General features: G+C 48.1%; 1 protein-coding gene across 1 annotated transcript in view; it reads left to right on the top strand.

Moving 5' to 3' along the window:
* Window positions 1–17309, top strand: part of LOC124014606 (cytochrome P450 26B1-like) — a 48543-nt gene extending 31234 nt beyond the window's left edge. Inside the window, exons 3-7 of the mRNA XM_046329787.1 lie at window positions 6493–6611; window positions 9131–9287; window positions 9512–9667; window positions 14510–14791; window positions 16317–17309. Of these exons, the coding sequence (XP_046185743.1) occupies window positions 6493–6611; window positions 9131–9287; window positions 9512–9667; window positions 14510–14791; window positions 16317–16727 (1125 nt within the window). The 3' untranslated portion in view covers window positions 16728–17309. The remainder of the gene's footprint in view (window positions 1–6492; window positions 6612–9130; window positions 9288–9511; window positions 9668–14509; window positions 14792–16316) is intronic.
* Window positions 17310–19346: the final 2037 nt, after the last annotated feature.

Below are 19346 nucleotides of genomic sequence, written 5' to 3'. Positions count from 1 at the left end.
GGAAGAGACAGAAAGGGAAGAGACAGAAAGGGAAGAGACAGAAAGGGAAGAGACAGAAAGGGAAGAGGTAGAAAGGGAAGAGGTAGAAAGGGAAGAGGTAGAAAGGAGTCATTCTGTAAGCTTGCTGCATGTGTATTAAATTATTGGAAAGAATTGTATCTGTACAAATCAAGGATTTTTTTTCTCATGTTATGGTCTGATAACTGGTTTTCCAGCATACAAAGAAGGGCATTCTACGAGTACGGCCTTAACACAAATGACAGATGATTGGTTAATGAGTGTGGATGACAGGAAGGTAGTTGGTGCAGTGTTGCTGGATTTCAGTGCTGCCTTTGATGTTGTTGATCATGAACTGTTACTCGGTAAAACATCGAATGTTATTGGTTTTAAGTCTGCAGCTCTATGCTGGATGGAAAGCAATCTATCCGAGACAAAGGCAAAAAAAGTGTTCTTTAAAATGGTAGCTTTTCAAACAGCAAAGATATACATCGTGGTGTTCCTCAAGGACCATCCTAGGACCACTTCTCAATCTTTACTAATGATTTACCTTGTGTAGTGAACAAAGCAAGAGGGCTCATGTGTGCTGATGACTCTACAATGTACAGCGCAGCATCAGACTGTAATGAGAAAACAGATGTATTGAGCAGTGAACTACGAATGGTGTCTGAGTGGGTTGATATGAACAAATTGGCGTTGAACATTTCTAAAACTAAATGTTAGTTTACTGTCCAGTTATATGGTCAATCCCTGGTCCTATCACATTTAGAGTACTGTCCCTGGTCCTATCACATTTAGAGTACTGTCCCTGGTCCTATCACACTTAGAGTACTGTCCCTGGTCCTATCACACTTAGAGTACTGTCCCTGGTCCTATCACACTTAGAGTACTGTCCCTGGTCCTATCACATTTAGAGTACTGTCCAGTTATATGGTCAATCCCTGGTCCTATCACATTTAGAGTACTGTCCCTGGTCCTATCACACTTAGAGTACTGTCCCTGGTCCTATCACACTTAGAGTACTGTCCCTGGTCCTATCACACTTAGAGTACTGTCCCTGGTCCTATCACACTTAGAGTACTGTCCAGTTATATGGTCAATCCCTGGTCCTATCACATTTAGAGTACTGTCCCTGGTCCTATCACATTTAGAGTACTGTCCCTGGTCCTATCACACTTAGAGTACTGTCCCTGGTCCTATCACATTTAGAGTACTGTCCCTGGTCCTATCACATTTAGAGTATCCCTGGTCCTATCACATTTAGAGTACTGTCCCTGGTCCTATCACATTTAGAGTACTGTCCCTGGTCCTATCACACTTAGAGTACTGTCCCTGGCCCTATCACATTTAGAGTACTGTCCCTGGTCCTATCATATTTAGAGTACTGTCCCTGGTCCTATCACATTTAGAGTACTGTCCCTGGTCCTATCACATTTAGAGTACTGTCCCTGGTCCTATCACACTTAGAGTACTGTCCCTGGTCCTATCACATTTAGAGTACTGTCCAGTTATATGGTCAATCCCTGGTCCTATCACATTTAGAGTACTGTCCCTGGTCCTATCACACTTAGAGTACTGTCCCTGGTCCTATCACACTTAGAGTACTGTCCCTGGTCCTATCACACTTAGAGTACTGTCCAGTTATATGGTCAATCCCTGGTCCTATCACATTTAGAGTACTGTCCCTGGTCCTATCACATTTAGAGTACTGTCCCTGGTCCTATCACATTTAGAGTACTGTCCCTGGTCCTATCACATTTAGAGTACTGTCCCTGGTCCTATCACATTTAGAGTACTGTCCCTGGTCCTATCACATTTAGAGTACTGTCCCTGGTCCTATCACACTTAGAGTACTGTATCACATTTAGTACTGTCCCTGGTCCTATCACACTTAGAGTACTGTCCCTGGTCCTATCACATTTAGAGTACTGTCCCTGGTCCTATCACATTTAGAGTACTGTCCCTGGTCCTATCACATTTAGAGTACTGTCCCTGGTCCTATCACATTTAGAGTACTGTCCCTGGTCCTATCACATTTAGAGTACTGTCCCTGGTCCTATCACATTTAGAGTACTGTCCCTGGTCCTATCACATTTAGAGTACTGTCCCTGGTCCTATCACATTTAGAGTACTGTCCCTGGTCCTATCACATTTAGAGTACTGTCCCTGGTCCTATCACATTTAGAGTACTGTCCCTGGTCCTATCACATTTAGAGTACTGTCCCTGGTCCTATCACATTTAGAGTACTGTCCCTGGTCCTATCACATTTAGAGTACTGTCCCTGGTCCTATCACATTTAGAGTACTGTCCCTGGTCCTATCACACTTAGAGTACTGTCCCTGGTCCTATCACACTTAGAGTACTGTCCAGTTATATGGTCAATCCCTGGTCCTATCACATTTAGAGTACTGTCCCTGGTCCTATCACATTTAGAGTACTGTCCCTGGTCCTATCACACTTAGAGTACTGTCCCTGGTCCTATCACACTTAGAGTACTGTCCCTGGTCCTATCACATTTAGAGTACTGTCCCTGGTCCTATCACATTTAGAGTACTGTCCCTGGTCCTATCACATTTAGAGTACTGTCCCTGGTCCTATCACACTTAGAGTACTGTCCCTGGTCCTATCACATATGAGTACTGTCCCTGGTCCTATCACATTTAGAGTACTGTCCAGTTATATTTAGGTCTGGTCCTATCACATTTAGAGTACTGTCCCTGGTCCTATCACATTTCCCTGGTCCTAGAGTACTGTCCCTGGTCCTATCACATTTAGAGTACTGTCCCTGGTCCTCACACTCTGTCCCTGGTCCTATCACATTTAGAGTACTGTCCCTGGTCCTATCACATTTAGAGTACTGTCCCTGGTCCTATCACATTTAGAGTACTGTCCCTGGTCCTATCACATTTAGAGTACTGTCCCTGGTCCTATCACATTTAGAGTACTGTCCCTGGTCCTATCACATTTAGAGTACTGTCCCTGGTCCTATCACATTTAGAGTACTGTCCCTGGTCCTATCACATTTAGAGTACTGTCCCTGGTCCTATCACATTTAGAGTACTGTCCCTGGTCCTATCACATTTAGAGTACTGTCCCTGGTCCTATCACACTTAGAGTACTGTCCCTGGCCCTATCACATTTAGAGTACTGTCCCTGGTCCTATCACACTTAGAGTACTGTCCCTGGTCCTATCACATTTAGAGTACTTTCCAGTTATATGGGCATCTTCAGCAAATAAGAAAAAATAAAAAAAACAGGGCTGCCAGATTAATTTTTCATTGCTCAAAACAGGGCTGCCAGATTAACTCTTCATTGCTCACAACAGGGCTGCCAGATTAACTCTTCATTTCTCACAACAAGGCTGCCAGATTAACTCTTCATTGCTCACAACAGGGCTGCCAGATTAACACTTCATTGCTCACAACAGGGCTGCCAGATTAACTCTTCTTTGCTCACAACAGGGCTGCCAGATTAACTCTTCTTTGCTCACAACAGGGCTGCCAGATTAACTCTTCATTGCTCACAACAGGGCTGCCAGATTAACTCTTCATTGCTCACAACAGGGCTGCCAGATTAACTCTTCATTGCTCACAACAGGGCTGCCAGATTAACTCTTCATTGCTCACAACAGGGCTGCCAGATGAACTCTTCATTGCTCACAACAGGGCTGCCAGATTAACTCTTCATTGATCAAAACAGGGCTGCCAGATTAACTCTTCATTGCTCACAACAGGGCTGCCAGATTAACTCTTCATTGCTCACAACAGGGCTGCCAGATTAACTCTTCATGAATATGATCCAAGTGCAACAGAATCTCCCATGGCTTCACGTCACAATAAATTACTATTCAGTCTTCTGATTTTCTTTAGGAATGTTCTATTTAATGTTCAGGCCAGTTTGTACATACTAGCAACACGCATAACCACCAAACCAGACAGGCAAATTCAGGGCATATAAAACGACCCAATTCAAATCGCCTTAAATCTACAGTTTTAAATAGAGTCCATAGCTGATTGGAAATCTTTACCAATCCATATCTCTCAGGATATGGAGTAAATCCACCTTCAAGAAAACAATCAAATAACATCTAACGTGGTAGACCATGTGACTGGACAGGAAATAGACCATGTGACTGGACAGGAAATAGACCATGTGACTGGACAGGAAATAGACCATGTGACTGGACAGGAAATAGACCATGTGACTGGACAGGAAATAGACCATGTGACTGGACAGGAAATAGACCATGTGACTGGACAGGAAATAGACCATGTGACTGGACAGGAAATAGACCATATGACTGGACAGGAAATAGACCATGTGCCTGGACAGGAAATAGACCATGTGACTGGACAGGAAATAGACCATGTGACTGGACAGGAAATAGACCATGTGACTGGACCCATATGACCATGTGACTGGACTGGAAAGGAAATAGACCATGTGACTGGACAGGAAATAGACCATATGACTGGACAGGAAATAGAAAATATCTAGTGTGACCCATATGACTGGACAGAAAATAGACCATATGACTGGCCAGGAAGTAGACAGAACATCTAATGTGATAGACCATGTGACTGGACAGGAAATAGACCATGTGACTGGACAGGAAATAGACCATGTGACTGGACAGGAAATAGACCATGTGACTGGACAGGAAATAGACCATGTGACTGGACAGGAAATAGACCATGTGACTGGACAGGAAATAGACCATATGACTGGACAGGAAATAGACCATGTGACTGGACAGGAAATAGACCAGGAAATAGACCATGTGACTGGACAGGAAATAGACCATATGACTGGACAGGAAATAGACCATGTGCCTGGACAGGAAATAGACCATGTGACTGGACAGGAAATAGACCATGTGACTGGACAGGAAATAGACCATGTGACTGGACAGGAAATAGACCATATGAGTGGACAGGAAATAGACAGAACATCTAATGTGATAGACCATATGACTGGAAAGGAAATAGACCATGTGACTGGACAGGAAATAGACCATATGACTGGACAGGAAATAGACAGAATATCTAGTGTGACAGACCATATGACGGGACAGAAAATAGACCATATGACTGGCCAGGAAGTAGACAGAACATCTAATGTGATAGACCATGTGACTGGACAGGAAATAGACCATATGACTGGACAGGAAGTAGACAGAACATCTAATGTGATAGATCATATGACTGGTCAGGAAGTAGACCATATGATTGGACAGGAAGTAGACAGAACATCTAATGTGATAGATCATATGACTGGACAGGAAGTAGACAGAACATCTAATGTGATAGACCATGTGACTGGACAGGAAATAGACCATATGACTGGACAGGAAGTAGACAGAACATCTAATGTGATAGATCATATGACTGGACAGGAAATAGGAAGTATCAGCGGAATGTTAAATGTGTTTCCTGTCAGGTATTTTAAATGTCTTTATTGTCTACTTGTCGAATGTTTGTGAAGTCTTAGTTTATAACGTCTTGTTAGTTGGTGTTGTACCCCAGGAAGATTAGCTAAGCTAGTTAATGGGGATCCTAATAAAATTAAACATAACACTCCGCCACATCTCCTCTCTCCTTCCCTCCTCCCCTTCTTTCCTATCCTCCTCTCTTCTCCTCCTCCCCTCCACCCCCCCTCTTCTACTTGCTCCTCCCTTCCTCTCCTCCTCCTCCTCCCCTCCCCTCCTCCTCCTCCTCCTCCTCCCCTCCCATCCTCCCCTTCTCCTCCCCTCTCCCCCTCTCCCCTTCTCCTACCCCTCCCCTCCTCCCTCCTCCTCCCCCTCCCCTCTCCCTCCTCCTCCTCCTCCTCCTCCCTTACCCCCTCCTCCTCCTCCTCCCTTAACCCCCCACCTCCACCTCCTCTCCTCCCTCCCTCTCCCCCTCCCCTCTCCCCCTCCTCCTCCTCCCCCCCCTCCTCCTCCCCCCTCTCCCCCTCCTCCCACTCCCCCTCCCCTGTCCCCCTCCTCCTCCTCCTTCCTCCTCCTCCCCCTCCTCCCCCTCCCCCTCCTCCTCCCCCTCCCCCTCCTCCTCCCCCCTCTCCTCCCCTCCCTTCTCCCCCCACCTCCCCCTCCTCTCCTCCCTCCCCCTCCCCCTCCCCTCTCCCCCTCCTCCTCCTCCTTCTCCTCCTCCCCCTCCTCCTCCTCCCCTCTCCCCCTCCTCCCCCTCCCCCTCCCCTCTCCCCCTCCTCCTCCTCATTCTCCTCCTCCCCCTCTCCCCTCTCACCCCTCCTCCTCTCCTCCCCTCCCCTCTCCCCCTCCTCCTCCTCCCCTCTCCCCCTCCTCCCCCTCCTCCTCCCCCCTCCTCTCTCCCCCCTCCCCTCTCCCCCTCCTCCTCCTCCCCTCTCCCCCTCCTCCCCCCCTCCCTCCCCTCTCCTCCCCTCCCCTCTCCCCCTCCTCCTCCTCCCCTCTCCCCCTCCTCCCCTCCTCCTCCCCTCTCCTCCCCTCTCCCCCTCCTCCCCCTCCCCCTCTCCTCCAGGTGTTTTCCAAGGTGTTCAGTCATGAGGCTCTGCAGTCCTACCTCCCTAAGATCCAGCAGGTGATCCAGGAGTCACTAAGGCTGTGGAGCTCCAACCCAGAACCCATCAATGTCTACAGGTGACTTCTCAACCTGGTGTGTGTGTGTGTGTGTGTGTGTGTGTGTGTGTGTGTGTGTGTGTGTGTGTGTGTGTGTGTGTGTGTGTGTGTGTGTGTGTGTGTGTGTGTGTGTGTGTGTGTGTGTGTGTGTATGAGACCTGGGCCAATAGGGCCATTTAGACCTGGGCCAATAGGGCCATTTAGACCAGGGCCAATAGGGCCATTTAGACCAGGGCCAATAGGGCCATTTGGACCAGGGCCAATAGGGCCATTTGGACCAGGGCCAATAGGGCCATTTAGACCAGGGCCAATAGGGCCATTTAGACCTGGGCCAATAGGGCCATTTAGACCAGGGCCATTTAGACCAGGGCCAATAGGGCCATTTAGACCAGGGCCATTTAGACCAGGGCCAATAGGGCCATTTAGACTAGGGCCATTTAGACCAGGGCCAATAGGGCCATTTAGACTAGGGCCATTTAGACCAGGGCCAATAGGGCCATTTAGACCAGGGCCAATAGGGCCATTTAGACCAGGGCCAATAGGGCCATTTAGACCTGGGCCAATAGGGCCATTTAGACCAGGGCCAATAGGGCCATTTAGACCAGGGCCAATAGGGCCATTTAGACCAGGGCCAATAGGGCCATTTAGACTAGGGCCATTTAGACCAGGGCCAATAGGGCCATTTAGACCAGGGCCAATAGGGCAATTTAGACCAGGGCCAATAGGGCCATTTAGACCTGGGCCAATAGGGCCATTTAGACCAGGGCCAATAGGGCCATTTGGACCAGGGCCAATAGGGCCATTTGGACCAGGGCCAATAGGGCCATTTGGAGCAGGGCCTTTTAGACCAGGGCCAATAGGGCCATTTAGACCAGGGCCATTTAGACCAGGGCCAATAGGGCCATTTAGACCAGGGCCATTTAGACCAGGGCCAATAGGGCCATTTAGACTAGGGCCATTTAGACCAGGGCCAATAGGGCCATTTAGACTAGGGCCATTTAGACCAGGGCCAATAGGGCCATTTAGAACAGGGCCAATAGGGCCATTTAGACCAGGGCCTTTTAGACCAGGGTCAATAGGGCCTTTTAGACCTGGGCCAATAGGGCCATTTGGACCCGGGCCTTTTAGACCAGGGTCAATAGGGCCTATTTGACCAGGGCCATTTAGACCTGGGCCATTTAGACTAGGGCCAATAGGGCCATTTGGACCAGGGCCAATAGGGCCATTTAGACCTGGGCCAATAGGGCCATTTAGACTAGGGCCATTTAGACCAGGGCCAATAGGGCCATTTAGACCAGGGCCAATAGGGCCATTTGGACCAGGGCCTTTTAGACCAGGGTCAATAGGGCCTATTTGACCAGGGCCATTTAGACCTGGGCCATTTAGACCTGGGCCATTTAGACCTGGGCCATTTAGACCAGGGCCAATAGGGCCTTTTAGACCAGGGCCATTTAGACCTGGGCCATTTAGACCTGGGCCATTTAGACCTGGGCCAATGAGGCCATTTAGACCAGGGCAATTTTGGACACAGCCATGACAGTTTCTGAATGTGTGCTCTTTTGGGTCTAGGCTGGGTATTGTACGGGTAAATGGGTTGTTATTGACCGACTGACGGACTTAACCCTCTCTCTCTGACCCTCCCTCCCTCTCTCTCTCTCTCCCTCTCTCTGACCCTCCCTCCCTCTCTCCCTCCCTCTCTCTGACCCTCCCTCCCTCTCTCCCTCCCTCTCTCTGACCCTCCCTCCCTCTCTCCCTCCCTCTCTCTGACCCTCCCTCCCTCTCTCCCTCCCTCTCTCTGACCCTCCCTCCCTCTCTCTCTCTCTGACCCTCCCTCCCTCTCTCCCTCCCTCTCTCTCTCTCTTTCTCCCTCCCTCCCTCTCTCTCTCTCTCTGACCCTCCCTCCCTCTCTCCCTCCCTCTCTCTGACCCTCCCTCCCTCTCTCTCTCTCTCTGACCCTCCCTCCCTCTCTCTCTCTCTCTGACCCTCCCTCCCTCCCTCTATCCCTCCCTCTCTCTCTCTCTCTGACCCTCCCTCCCTCCCTCTATCCCTCCCTCTCCCTCTCTCTCTGACCCTCCCTCCCTCTCTCCCTCCCTCTCTCCCTCCCTCTCGCCCTCTCTCTCTCTCTATCTCTGACCCTCCCTCCCTCTCTCTCTCTCTGACCCTCCCTCCCTCTCTCCCTCCCTCTCTCTCTCTCTTTCTCCCTCCCTCCCTCTCTCTCTCTCTGACCCTCCCTCTCTCCCTCCCTCTCTCCCTCCCTCTCTCTCTCTCTCTCTGACCCTCCCTCCCTCCCTCCCTCTCTCCTCCCTCTCTCTCTCTCTCTCTCTCTCTCTCTCTCTCTCTCTCTCTCTCTCTCTCTCTCTCTCTCTCTCTCTCTCTCTCTCTCCTCTCCTCTCTCTCTCTCGGACCCTCCCTCCCTCTCTCTCTTTCTCTCTCTCCTCTCTGCCTCCCCTCTCTCTCTCTCTCTCTCTCTCTCTCTCTCTCTCTCTCTCTCTCTCTCTCTCTCTCTCTCTCTCTCTCTCTCTCTCTCTCCCCCCCTCCAGGGAATCCCAGAGGCTGTCATTCCAGATGGCAGTGAGGGTGTTGCTGGGGTTCAGAGTAGCAGACGAGGAGATGAGACACCTGTTCACCACCTTCCAGGAGTTTATAGACAACATCTTCAGTCTGCCGTTAGACCTGCCATTCAGTGGATACAGGAAGGTCAGACACAAAAGCACTTTGATTGACAGATACACTCATGCAGGGATGTAATCTTGTCTTGAAGCTGTGTAATTCAACAAGACAAATCCAATCATTCATTGGGAATACAAGCACTGAATATGTGAGTGTCAGTAAGCCCTCCCTCCAGACATTTTTCAAGGACGTGAATGATTGGTCTCGACTATACGTCACTCACCACGTCTACGTGTGTTTTATTTCCGTAGGGCATCTGTGCCAGGGACACACTCCAGAAGGGAATAGAAAAGGCCATCAGGGAGAAACCCCTCTGTTCCCAGGGGAAGGATTACAGCGACGCACTAGATATCCTACTGGAGAGCGCAAAAGAGAACGGCACCGAACTCACCATGCAGGAACTCAAGGTAGGAACCTCTCTCTCTCTCTCTCTCTCTCTCTCTCTCTCTCTCTGGGGAGTGTCCCAGATGCCCCCCTACTCCCTACTCATCCCCCCTACTCCCTACTCAGCCCCCCTACTCCCTACTCAGCCCCCTATTCAGCCCCCTAGTCCCTACTCAGCCCCCTACTCAGCCCCCTACTCCCTACTCAGCCCCCCTACTCCCTACTCAGCCCCCTACTCAGCCCCCCTACTCCCTACTCAGCCCCCTACTCAGCCACCCTACTCCCTACTCAGCCCCCTACTCCCTACTCAGCCCCCTACTCCCTACTCAGCCCCCTACTCCCTACTCAGCCACCCTAATCCCTACTCAGCCCCCTACTCCCTACTCAGCCACCCTATTCAGCCCCCCTACTCCTTACTCAGCCCCCTACTCCCTACTCAGCCCCCTACTCCCTATTCAGCCCCCTACTCCCTACTCAGCCCCCTACTCCCTACTCAGCCCCCTACTCCCGACTCAGCCCCCTACTCAGCCCCCTACTCCCTACTCAGCCCCCCTACACCCTACTCAGCCCCTCTACTCCCTACTCAGCCCACCTACTCCCTACTCAGCCCCCTACTCCCTACTCAGCCACCCTACTCAGCCCCCTACTCCCTACTCAGCCACCCTACTCAGCCCCCTACTCCCTACACAGCCCCCTACTCCCTACTCAGCCACCCTACTCAGCCCCCTACTCCCTACTCAGCCCCCTACTCCCTACTCAGCCCCCTACTCAGCCCCCCTACTCCCTACTCAGCCCCCTACTCCCTACTCAGCCCACCTACTCCCTACTCAGCCCCCTACTCCCTACTCAGCCACCCTACTCAGCCCCACTACTCCCTACTCAGCCCCCTACTCCCTACTCAGCCACCCTACTCAGCCCCCTACTCCCTACACAGCCCCCTACTCCCTACTCAGCCACCGTAGTCAGCCCCCTACTCCCAACTCAGCCCCCTACTCCCTACTCAGCCCCCTACTCAGCCCCCCTACTCCCTACTCAGCCCCCTACTCCCTACTCAGCCACCCTACTCCCTACTCAGCCCCCTACTCCCGACTCAGCCCCCTACTCAGCCCCCTACTCCCTACTCAGCCCCCTACTCCCTACTCAGCCACCCTACTCAGCCCCCTACTCCCTACACAGCCCCCTACTCCCTACTCAGCCACCGTACTCAGCCCCCTACTCCCAACTCAGCCCCCTACTCCCTACTCAGCCCCCTACTCAGCCCCCTACTCCCTACTCAGCCCCCCTACTCCCTACTCAGCCACCCTACTCCCTACTCAGCCCCCTACTCCCTACTCAGCCACCCTACTCAGCCCCCTACTCCCTACTCAGCCCCCTACTCCCTACTCAGCCACCCTACTCAGCCCCCTACTCCCTACTCAGCCCCCTACTCCCTACTCAGCCACCCTACTCCCTACTCAGCCCCCTACTCCCTACTCAGCCCCCTACTCCCTACTCAGCCACCCTACTCAGCCCTCCTACTCCCTACTCAGCCCCCTACTCCCTACTCAGCCCCCTTACTCCCTACTCAGCCACCCGACTCAGCCCCCTACTCCCTACTCAGCCCCCTACTCCCTACTCAGCCACCCTACTCAGCCCCACTACTCCCTACTCAGCCCCCTACTCCCTACTCAGCCACCCTACTCAGCCCCCTACTCCCTACACAGCCCCCTACTCCCTACTCAGCCACCGTACTCAGCCCCCTACTCCCAACTCAGCCCCCTACTCCCTACTCAGCCCCCTACTCAGCCCCCTACTCCCTACTCAGCCCCCTACTCCCTACTCAGCCACCCTACTCCCTACTCAGCCCCCTACTCCCTACTCAGCCACCCTACTCAGCCCCCTACTCCCTACTCAGCCCCCTACTCCCTACTCAGCCACCCTACTCAGCCCCCTACTCCCTACTCAGCCCCCTACTCCCTACTCAGCCACCCTACTCCCTACTCAGCCCCCTACTCCCTACTCAGCCCCCTACTCCCTACTCAGCCACCCTACTCAGCCCTCCTACTCCCTACTCAGCCCCCTACTCCCTACTCAGCCCCCTTACTCCCTACTCAGCCACCCGACTCAGCCCCCCTACTCCCTACTCCCTACTCAGCCTACCCTACTCCCTACTCAGCCCCCTATTCAGCCCCCTACTCTCTCTCTCTCAGCGCACAAACACACACACACACACACACACACACACACACACACACACACACACACACACACACACACACACACACACACACACACACACACACACACACACACACACACAGACAGACAGACAGACAGACAGACAGACAGACAGACAGACAGACAGACAGACAGACAGACAGACAGACAGACAGACAGACAGACAGACAGACAGACAGACACCGGGGTGGTACAGACATGTTTTGACACAAATTGCAGCAGATGAGGGGTTTCAGTGTGTGTGTTATCCTAAACTGTTATTCCAGACCCAGAAAATAGTATTTTTCCAAAGAGAGGGCAGGAGATTTTTAGAGAGGTGTGTGCCACACAACCAGAGCTAAAACAGGGGCAAGGTCCCCAGACAGGAGACCGAGGCTGTCGGCACCAGATCACAGCACTGACTGTAAAAACAGCCGCTGAACTGCACGAACCGAAAACCCAACCTACTGTAGATATTTGAGACATGATGACTGATTCCTGGTTTGTCACCCTTCCCTTACCCTTCTCCGACCCTCTCCTAACCTTCACCTACCCTTCTCCTAACCTTCCTCTACCCTTCTCATACCCTTCTCATACCCTTCTCATACCCTTCTCCTATTCTTCTCCTACCCTTCTCCTACCCTTCTCATACCCTTCTCCTACCCTTCTCTTACCCTTCTCCTACCCTTCTCCTACCCTCTCATACCCTTCTTCTACCCTTCTCCTACCCTTCTCTTACCCTTCTCTTACACTTCTCTTACCCTTCCCCTACCCTTCTCCTACCCTTCTCCTACCCTTCTCTTACCCTTCTCTTACCCTTCTCTTACACTTTGCTTACCCTTCTCATACCCTTCTCATACCCTTCTCTTACCCTTCTCCTACCCTTCTCATACCCTTCTCATACCATTCTCTTACCCTTCTGCTACCCTTCTCTTACCCTTCTGCTACCCTTCTCTTACCCTTATCTTACCCTTCTGCTACTCTTCTCTTACTCTTCTCCTACCCTTCTCTTACCCTTCTCATACCCTTCTCTTACCCTTCTCCTAACCTTCTCATACCCTTCTCTTACCCTTCTTCTACTCTCCTCTTACCCTTCTCTTACACTTCTCCTACCCTTCTCCTACCCTTCTCTTACCCTTCTCCTACCCTCTCATACCCTTCTCCTACCCTCTCATACCCTTCTCCTACCCTTCTCCTACCCTTCTCCTACCCTTCTCATACCCTCTCATACCCTTCTCCTACCCTCTCATACCCTTCTCATACCCTTCTCTTACCCTTCTCTCTTACCCTTCTCCTACCCTTCTCATACCCTTCTCTTACCCTTCTCCTACCCTTCTCCTACCCGTCTCCTACCCTTCTCTTACCCTTCTCTTACCCTTCTGCTACCCTTCTCCTTTTTTGCTTTAAGCTTCTCATTTTACTTTAGGTTTAAACTTAGATCGAAAGCAATCTCTGTCAGGAGAAGTTATATAGTTTCAGAGATATTTTCAAATCAAATTGTATATCACATACGATGAATAAGACGTGGGTACCTACATACAGGAAGTACCAGATCTATTTGGAGCTATATACAGGAAGTACCAGATCTATGTGGAGCTATATACAGGAAGTACCAGATCTATTTGGAGCTATATACAGGAAGTACCAGATCTATGTGGAGCTATATACAGGAAGTACCAGATCTATTTGGAGCTATATACAGGAAGTACCAGATCTATGTGGAGCTATATACAGGAAGTACCAGATCTATGTGGAGCTATATACAGGAAGTACCAGATCTATTTGGAGCTATATACAGGAAGTACCAGATCTATGTGGAGCTATATACAGGAAGTACCAGATCAGTGTGGAGCTATATACAGGAAGTACCAGACCTATGTGGAGCTATATACAGGAAGTACCAGATCAGTGTGGAGCTATATACAGGAAGTACCAGATCAGTGTGGAGCTATATACAGGAAGTACCATATCAATGTGGCTCTATATACAGGAAGTACCAGATCCGTGTGGAGCTATATACAGGAAGTACCAGATCTATGTGGAGCTATATACAGGAAGTACCAGATCAGTGTGGAGCTATATACAGGAAGTACCAGATCAGTGTGGAGCTATATACAGGAAGTACCAGATCAATGTGGAGCTATATACAGGAAGTACCAGATCAATGTGGCGCTATATACAGGAAGTACCAGATCAGTGTGGAGCTATATACAGGAAGTACCAGATCAATGTGGAGCTATATACAGGAAGTACCAGATCAATGTGGAGCTATATACAGGAAGTACCAGATCAGTGTGGAACTATATACAGGAAGTACCCGTACCAGATCAAGGTGGAGCTATATACAGGAAATACCAGATCAATGTGGAGCTATATACAGGAAGTACCAGATCAATATGGAGCTATATACAGGAAATACCAAATCAATGTGGAGCTATATACAGGAAGTACCAGTAAGTTTTTCAACCTTTTCACAAATTTCTTGCTAACATACTATAGTTTTGGCTATTCGGTTAGGAGATCTAATTTTTCCAACAGTTGTTTACAGACAGATTATTTCACTTACACTCCATCACAATTCCAGTGGGTCAGAAGTTTACATACACTGAGTTAACTGTGCCTTTAAACATCTTTGGAAAACTGATGAACTCACCTCTCCTCATCTCCAGGAGGCGACCATTGAGCTGATCTTCGCAGCGTTTGCCACCACGGCCAGTGCCTCCACCTCTCTCATCATGCAGCTCCTACGCCACCCTGCAGTGCTGGAGAAGTTACGAGAGGAGCTCCGGACCAGGGGGATCCTCCACAACGGCTGTCTGTGCGAGGGGGAACTGGGTCTGGATACCATCGTTAGTCTGAAGTATCTGGACTGTGTGATTAAGGAGGTGCTGAGGCTCTTCACGCCCGTGTCTGGGGGTTATAGGACGGCCCTGCAGACCTTTGAACTAGAAGTGAGCATAGTGTTATATATTTATATATATTATATACTAGTATCATCTATTTCTTGTCTTGTCTCTTGTCTGGTCTCTTGTCTGGTATCTTGTCTCTTGTCTTGTCTCTTGTCTGGTCTCTTGTCTGGTCTCTTGTCTGGTCTCTTGTCTGGTCTCTTGTCTGGTCTCTTGTCTCTGGTCTCTTGTCTGGTCTCTTGTCTGGTCTCTTGTTTTGTAATTTGTCTTGTCTCTTGTCTGGCCTCTTGTCTTGTCTCTTGTATGGACTCTTGTCTGGTCTCTTGTCTCTTTCCTGGTCTCTTTTCTGGTCTCTTGTCTGGTCTCTTGTTTTGTAATTTGTCTTGTCTCTTGTATGGACTCTTGTCTGGTCTCTTGTCTGGTCTCTTGTCTCTTTTCTCTTGTCTCTTGTCTGGTCTCTTGTCTGGTCTCTTGTTTTGTCTCTTGTCTGGTCTCTTGTCTTGTCTCTTGTCTTGCCTCTTGTCTTGTCTCTTGTCTGGACTCTTGTCTGGTCTCTTTCCTGGTCTCTTTTCTGGTCTCTTGTCTGGTCTCTTGTCTGGTCTCTTGTCTGGTCTCTTGTCTTGTCTCTTGTCTGGTCTCTTGTCTGGTCTCTTGTCTGGTCTCTTGTCTCTTTTCTCTGGTCTCTTGTCTGGTCTCTTGTCTGGTCTCTTGTCTTGTCTCTTGTCTGGTCTCTTGTCTTGTCTCTTGTCTTGTCTCTTGTCTGGTCTCTTGTCTGGTCTCTTGTCTGGTCTCTTGTCTGGTCTCTTGTCTCTTGTCTGGTCTCTTGTCTGGTCTCTTGTCTGGTCTCTTGTATGGTCTCTTGTATGGTCTCTTTTCTGGTCTCTTGTCTGGTCTCTTGTCTGGTCTCTTGTCTGGTCTCTTGTCTGGTCTCTTGTCTTGTCTCTTGTCTGGTCTCTTGTCTCTTGTCTGGTCTCTTGTCTGGTCTCTTGTCTGGTATCTTGTCTCTTGTCTGGTCTCTTGTCTGGTCTCTTGTCTGGTCTCTTGTCTGGTCTCTTGTCTGGTCTCTTGTCTGGTATCTTGTCTGGTATCTTGTCTCTTGTCTGGTCTCTTGTCTGGTCTCTTGTCTGGTCTCTTGTCTGGTCTCTTGTCTCTTGTCTCTTGTCTGGTCTCTTGTCTGGTCTCTTGTCTGGTCTCTTGTCTGGTCTTTTTTTTGTAATTTGTCTTGTCTCTTGTCTGGCCTCTTGTCTTGTCTCTTGTATGGTCTCTTGTATGGTCTCTTTTCTGGTCTCTTGTCTGGTCTCTTGTCTGGTCTCTTGTCTGGTCTTTTGTCTGGTCATTTGTCCTCTTGTCTCTTGTCTTGTCTCTTGTATTGTCTGTTCTCTTGTCTTGTCATTTGTCTTGTGCTGTGTTGTCTCATGTCTCTTGTTTTGTCATTTTTATTGTGTTGTCTCTTGTCTCTTGTTTTGTCATGTGTCTTGTATTGTGTTGTCTTCTCTTTACTTCTCTCATCTGATGATCTTGGATGTTAAGGGAAAACGTGCTGTTTCTAAATGAGTCTCTCCGTCCCCAGGGGGTACAGATCCCGAAGGGTTGGAGTGTGATGTACAGCATCAGAGACACACACGATACCTCCTCCGTCTTCAAGGACGTGGATGCCTTCGACCCCGACCGCTTCTCCCAGGAACGCAGCGAAGACAAGGAGGGACGCTTCCACTACCTCCCGTTCGGCGGCGGCATCCGCTCCTGTCTCGGGAAACAGCTCGCCACTCTCTTCCTCCGTATACTGGCCATCGAGCTGGCCAGCACCAGCCGGTTTGAGTTGGCGACTCGGAATTTTCCTAGAGTGGTGACGGTGCCGGTGGTTCATCCGGTGGACGGGTTGAAGGTGAAGTTCTACGGTCTGGATTCTAACCAGAATGAGATTTCATCCGATCTCCTAGCCGACATCAAGACGGAAGAGCTACCGGGAGCCGCGGTGTAGATCGTTGATCTGGATTGGACGAAGCAAGGAGGAAGGAGGAAGGAGGAAGGAGGAAGGGAGGTATGGAGGAGAAAGGAGAGTGAAGAGAAGGATGGATGGAGGATATGACAGAAATAACAAATGAGGATGGGAGACTGGGAGGGGTTTAGTTTCCTTTTTTTTCATTCTATTGATGTCTTGGAATGTCGGAGGTCTCCTTTGAACTCTAAAAAGGAACATTCAGAATTCCGATTCCTTCTCTTTGTCGTTTTGTTGTCAGTTGTCAGAACTTTCTGGGAGAGAAAGAAGTACAGAAGCTGCCAAAAAAAGTTTATAATCTCTATTCCTTTTGTTTTCCAATAAATATACAAAACTATGTATGACTAAATTGAAAACTTATGTAATATAATGAATGATTAAAAAAAATATAGAAAGTAACATTAGGTGAAGTTATGCGCAATTAGGAAACAGATTTGTAGAGAAGTGTATTTGGATGGAGGGATGAAAGAAAGAAAGAAAGAAAGAAAGGAGGGAGGGAGGGAGAAAGGATAAAACAGGGTAAAATGGTTTATGAACATTTGAGAAGAGAGAGAGAGAGAGAGAGATGAGAGAGAGAGAGACAGAGACAGACAGAGAGAGAGAGAGAGAAGAGACAGAGAGACACAGAGAGAGAGAGAGAGAGAGAGAGAGAGAGAGAGAGAGAGAGAGAGAGAGAGAGAGAGAGAGAGAGAGAGAGAGAGAGAGAGAGAGAGAGAGAGAGAGAGAGAGAGAGAGAGAGAGAGAGAGAGAGAGAGAGAGAGAGAGAGAGAGAGAGAGAGAGAGAGAGAGAGAGAGAGAGAGATGGGTGTATTGTGTTTTAAGGCCTGGGGGTGATATATGTATCGCATGGTGCTTTAGCTCCAGTCTTGACAAGCTATATCATGTTCCTCCAGCCCTGCACTAACCTACCTGTCTTAAACAATCAACCTATCACCTATCACAATTCGGTCAATTAGCCTGGGCTGGGTCTTAAAGCTAGGATGGGTACAAAACCCAGGAACTGGACTTTGACTATCTAGAAGTGGAGCTGAAACAGTGACCCTAGAGGACTTCAGGGATGATGCGAAGGAGATACTGAAACGCTGGAACGGCATTTCAGTGTGTTTGATAACTCAGGTGGGGAAGCGGATCTTTCCTTGGATGGATTTTAAGGACTTGATTTCTTTGTTTTTTTTACTGCACATAAGAAAGTGACTATACGTTGTTATTAACCAGGTTCCTTCCTCTTCCTCCTTCCAACCCTCAAACCTGTGATGTTATATGCAGACGTGTGTCTGTCAGTCGGGCCTGAAGACTGGACTTCTTATGGACACAACAAAGCCGGAGAGAGAGGGAGAGTGTCGTTGACCTCTGTGGAACGCCATGGTGACATTTTGACATTGCTGCTCCTCTTTAGCAACACTAAAATGCAAAAAAAAAATAATTACAAACTTTATTAGCTAAATAGATTAAACAACGTGCGCCGATATCAAAATCAGTCTCAGAACATATTGCTAACTCAAACATCAAGAAATGTCCATCATGGAGACGGAGGGGTAAACACTACCAAAACAGAACTCCTTCCTTTATGACTCATCAAAAGAACAATTCTGGGTGTCACAAACATTCCGGAACATTCCTGTAAAAACAACTTTCCCGGAATCGTTGGACAGTTGTGAACACACCTACTCAATTCCATGTTTCTTCTTTATTTTTTTTGTACTATGTTCTACATTGTAGATAGTGAAGACATCAGAAACTATGAAATAACAGGGAATGGAATCATGTAGAAACGGAAAAAAAAAAATTCTTAAAACAAATGAAAATATATTTTATATTTGAGATTCTTTAAAGTAGCCACCCTTTGCCTTGATGACAGCTTTGAACACTTTTGGCATGCCTGTCTATAACAATAATAATAATGTAATATAATAATGTCTATAATGTTATATAGACTTAAATATCCTGTGACCAACCACATCACTGATTGTCTATACTTACCATAAGTACAGTGAGCTGCTTCTGTGTTTCAAGCTGAGAGTTCTAGAACTGCTAAGATATATAGATTGCAAGTGAGATTCTTCCCCAATTTTTATTTTATTTTTTAATTATAGTTGTATTTTATTTTTTAATTATTATTTTATTTTATTTTTTAATTATTATATTATAATTTTTTTTATTATAATTTGTATTTTTATTTTTAATTTTTAAAGCAAGACAGTGACGGGCTGTTTATGTTAAATCCGATTCTTCTGTTTAACATGAGGTAGCATTTGTTTAATATTATTATGATTTATTCACTATTAATATTTGTCATTGAAGTAAAATATTATAATGAGTTTTATTATATTTTCACAATAGAGTTCAAGTATAAATTACAAAAGTATTTTTGTTGGTAAATATTGTTATATTTAGTATGATATGAATTATTTCCGTTATATATTGTAAAACATTGTTGAATGTGTTAATATTGCTTATTGTATTAGATATTCTTATTTTGGGTTATTATTATTATTACAATTATTATTATCATTACATTAATTAATTATTACAATTAAGAAGTTAAGCACTTGCGAGGTATGTTATTATGGAAGTGTCACATGACTACATTGGTTCTTTCAT

Source organism: Oncorhynchus gorbuscha, linkage group LG25 (genome assembly GCF_021184085.1).
Source record: "Oncorhynchus gorbuscha isolate QuinsamMale2020 ecotype Even-year linkage group LG25, OgorEven_v1.0, whole genome shotgun sequence".
Taxonomy (NCBI): Eukaryota; Metazoa; Chordata; class Actinopteri; order Salmoniformes; family Salmonidae; genus Oncorhynchus; species Oncorhynchus gorbuscha.
The sequence above is the reverse complement of the archived record's forward strand: the minus strand, read 5'-3'. Positions and strand labels throughout refer to the sequence as shown.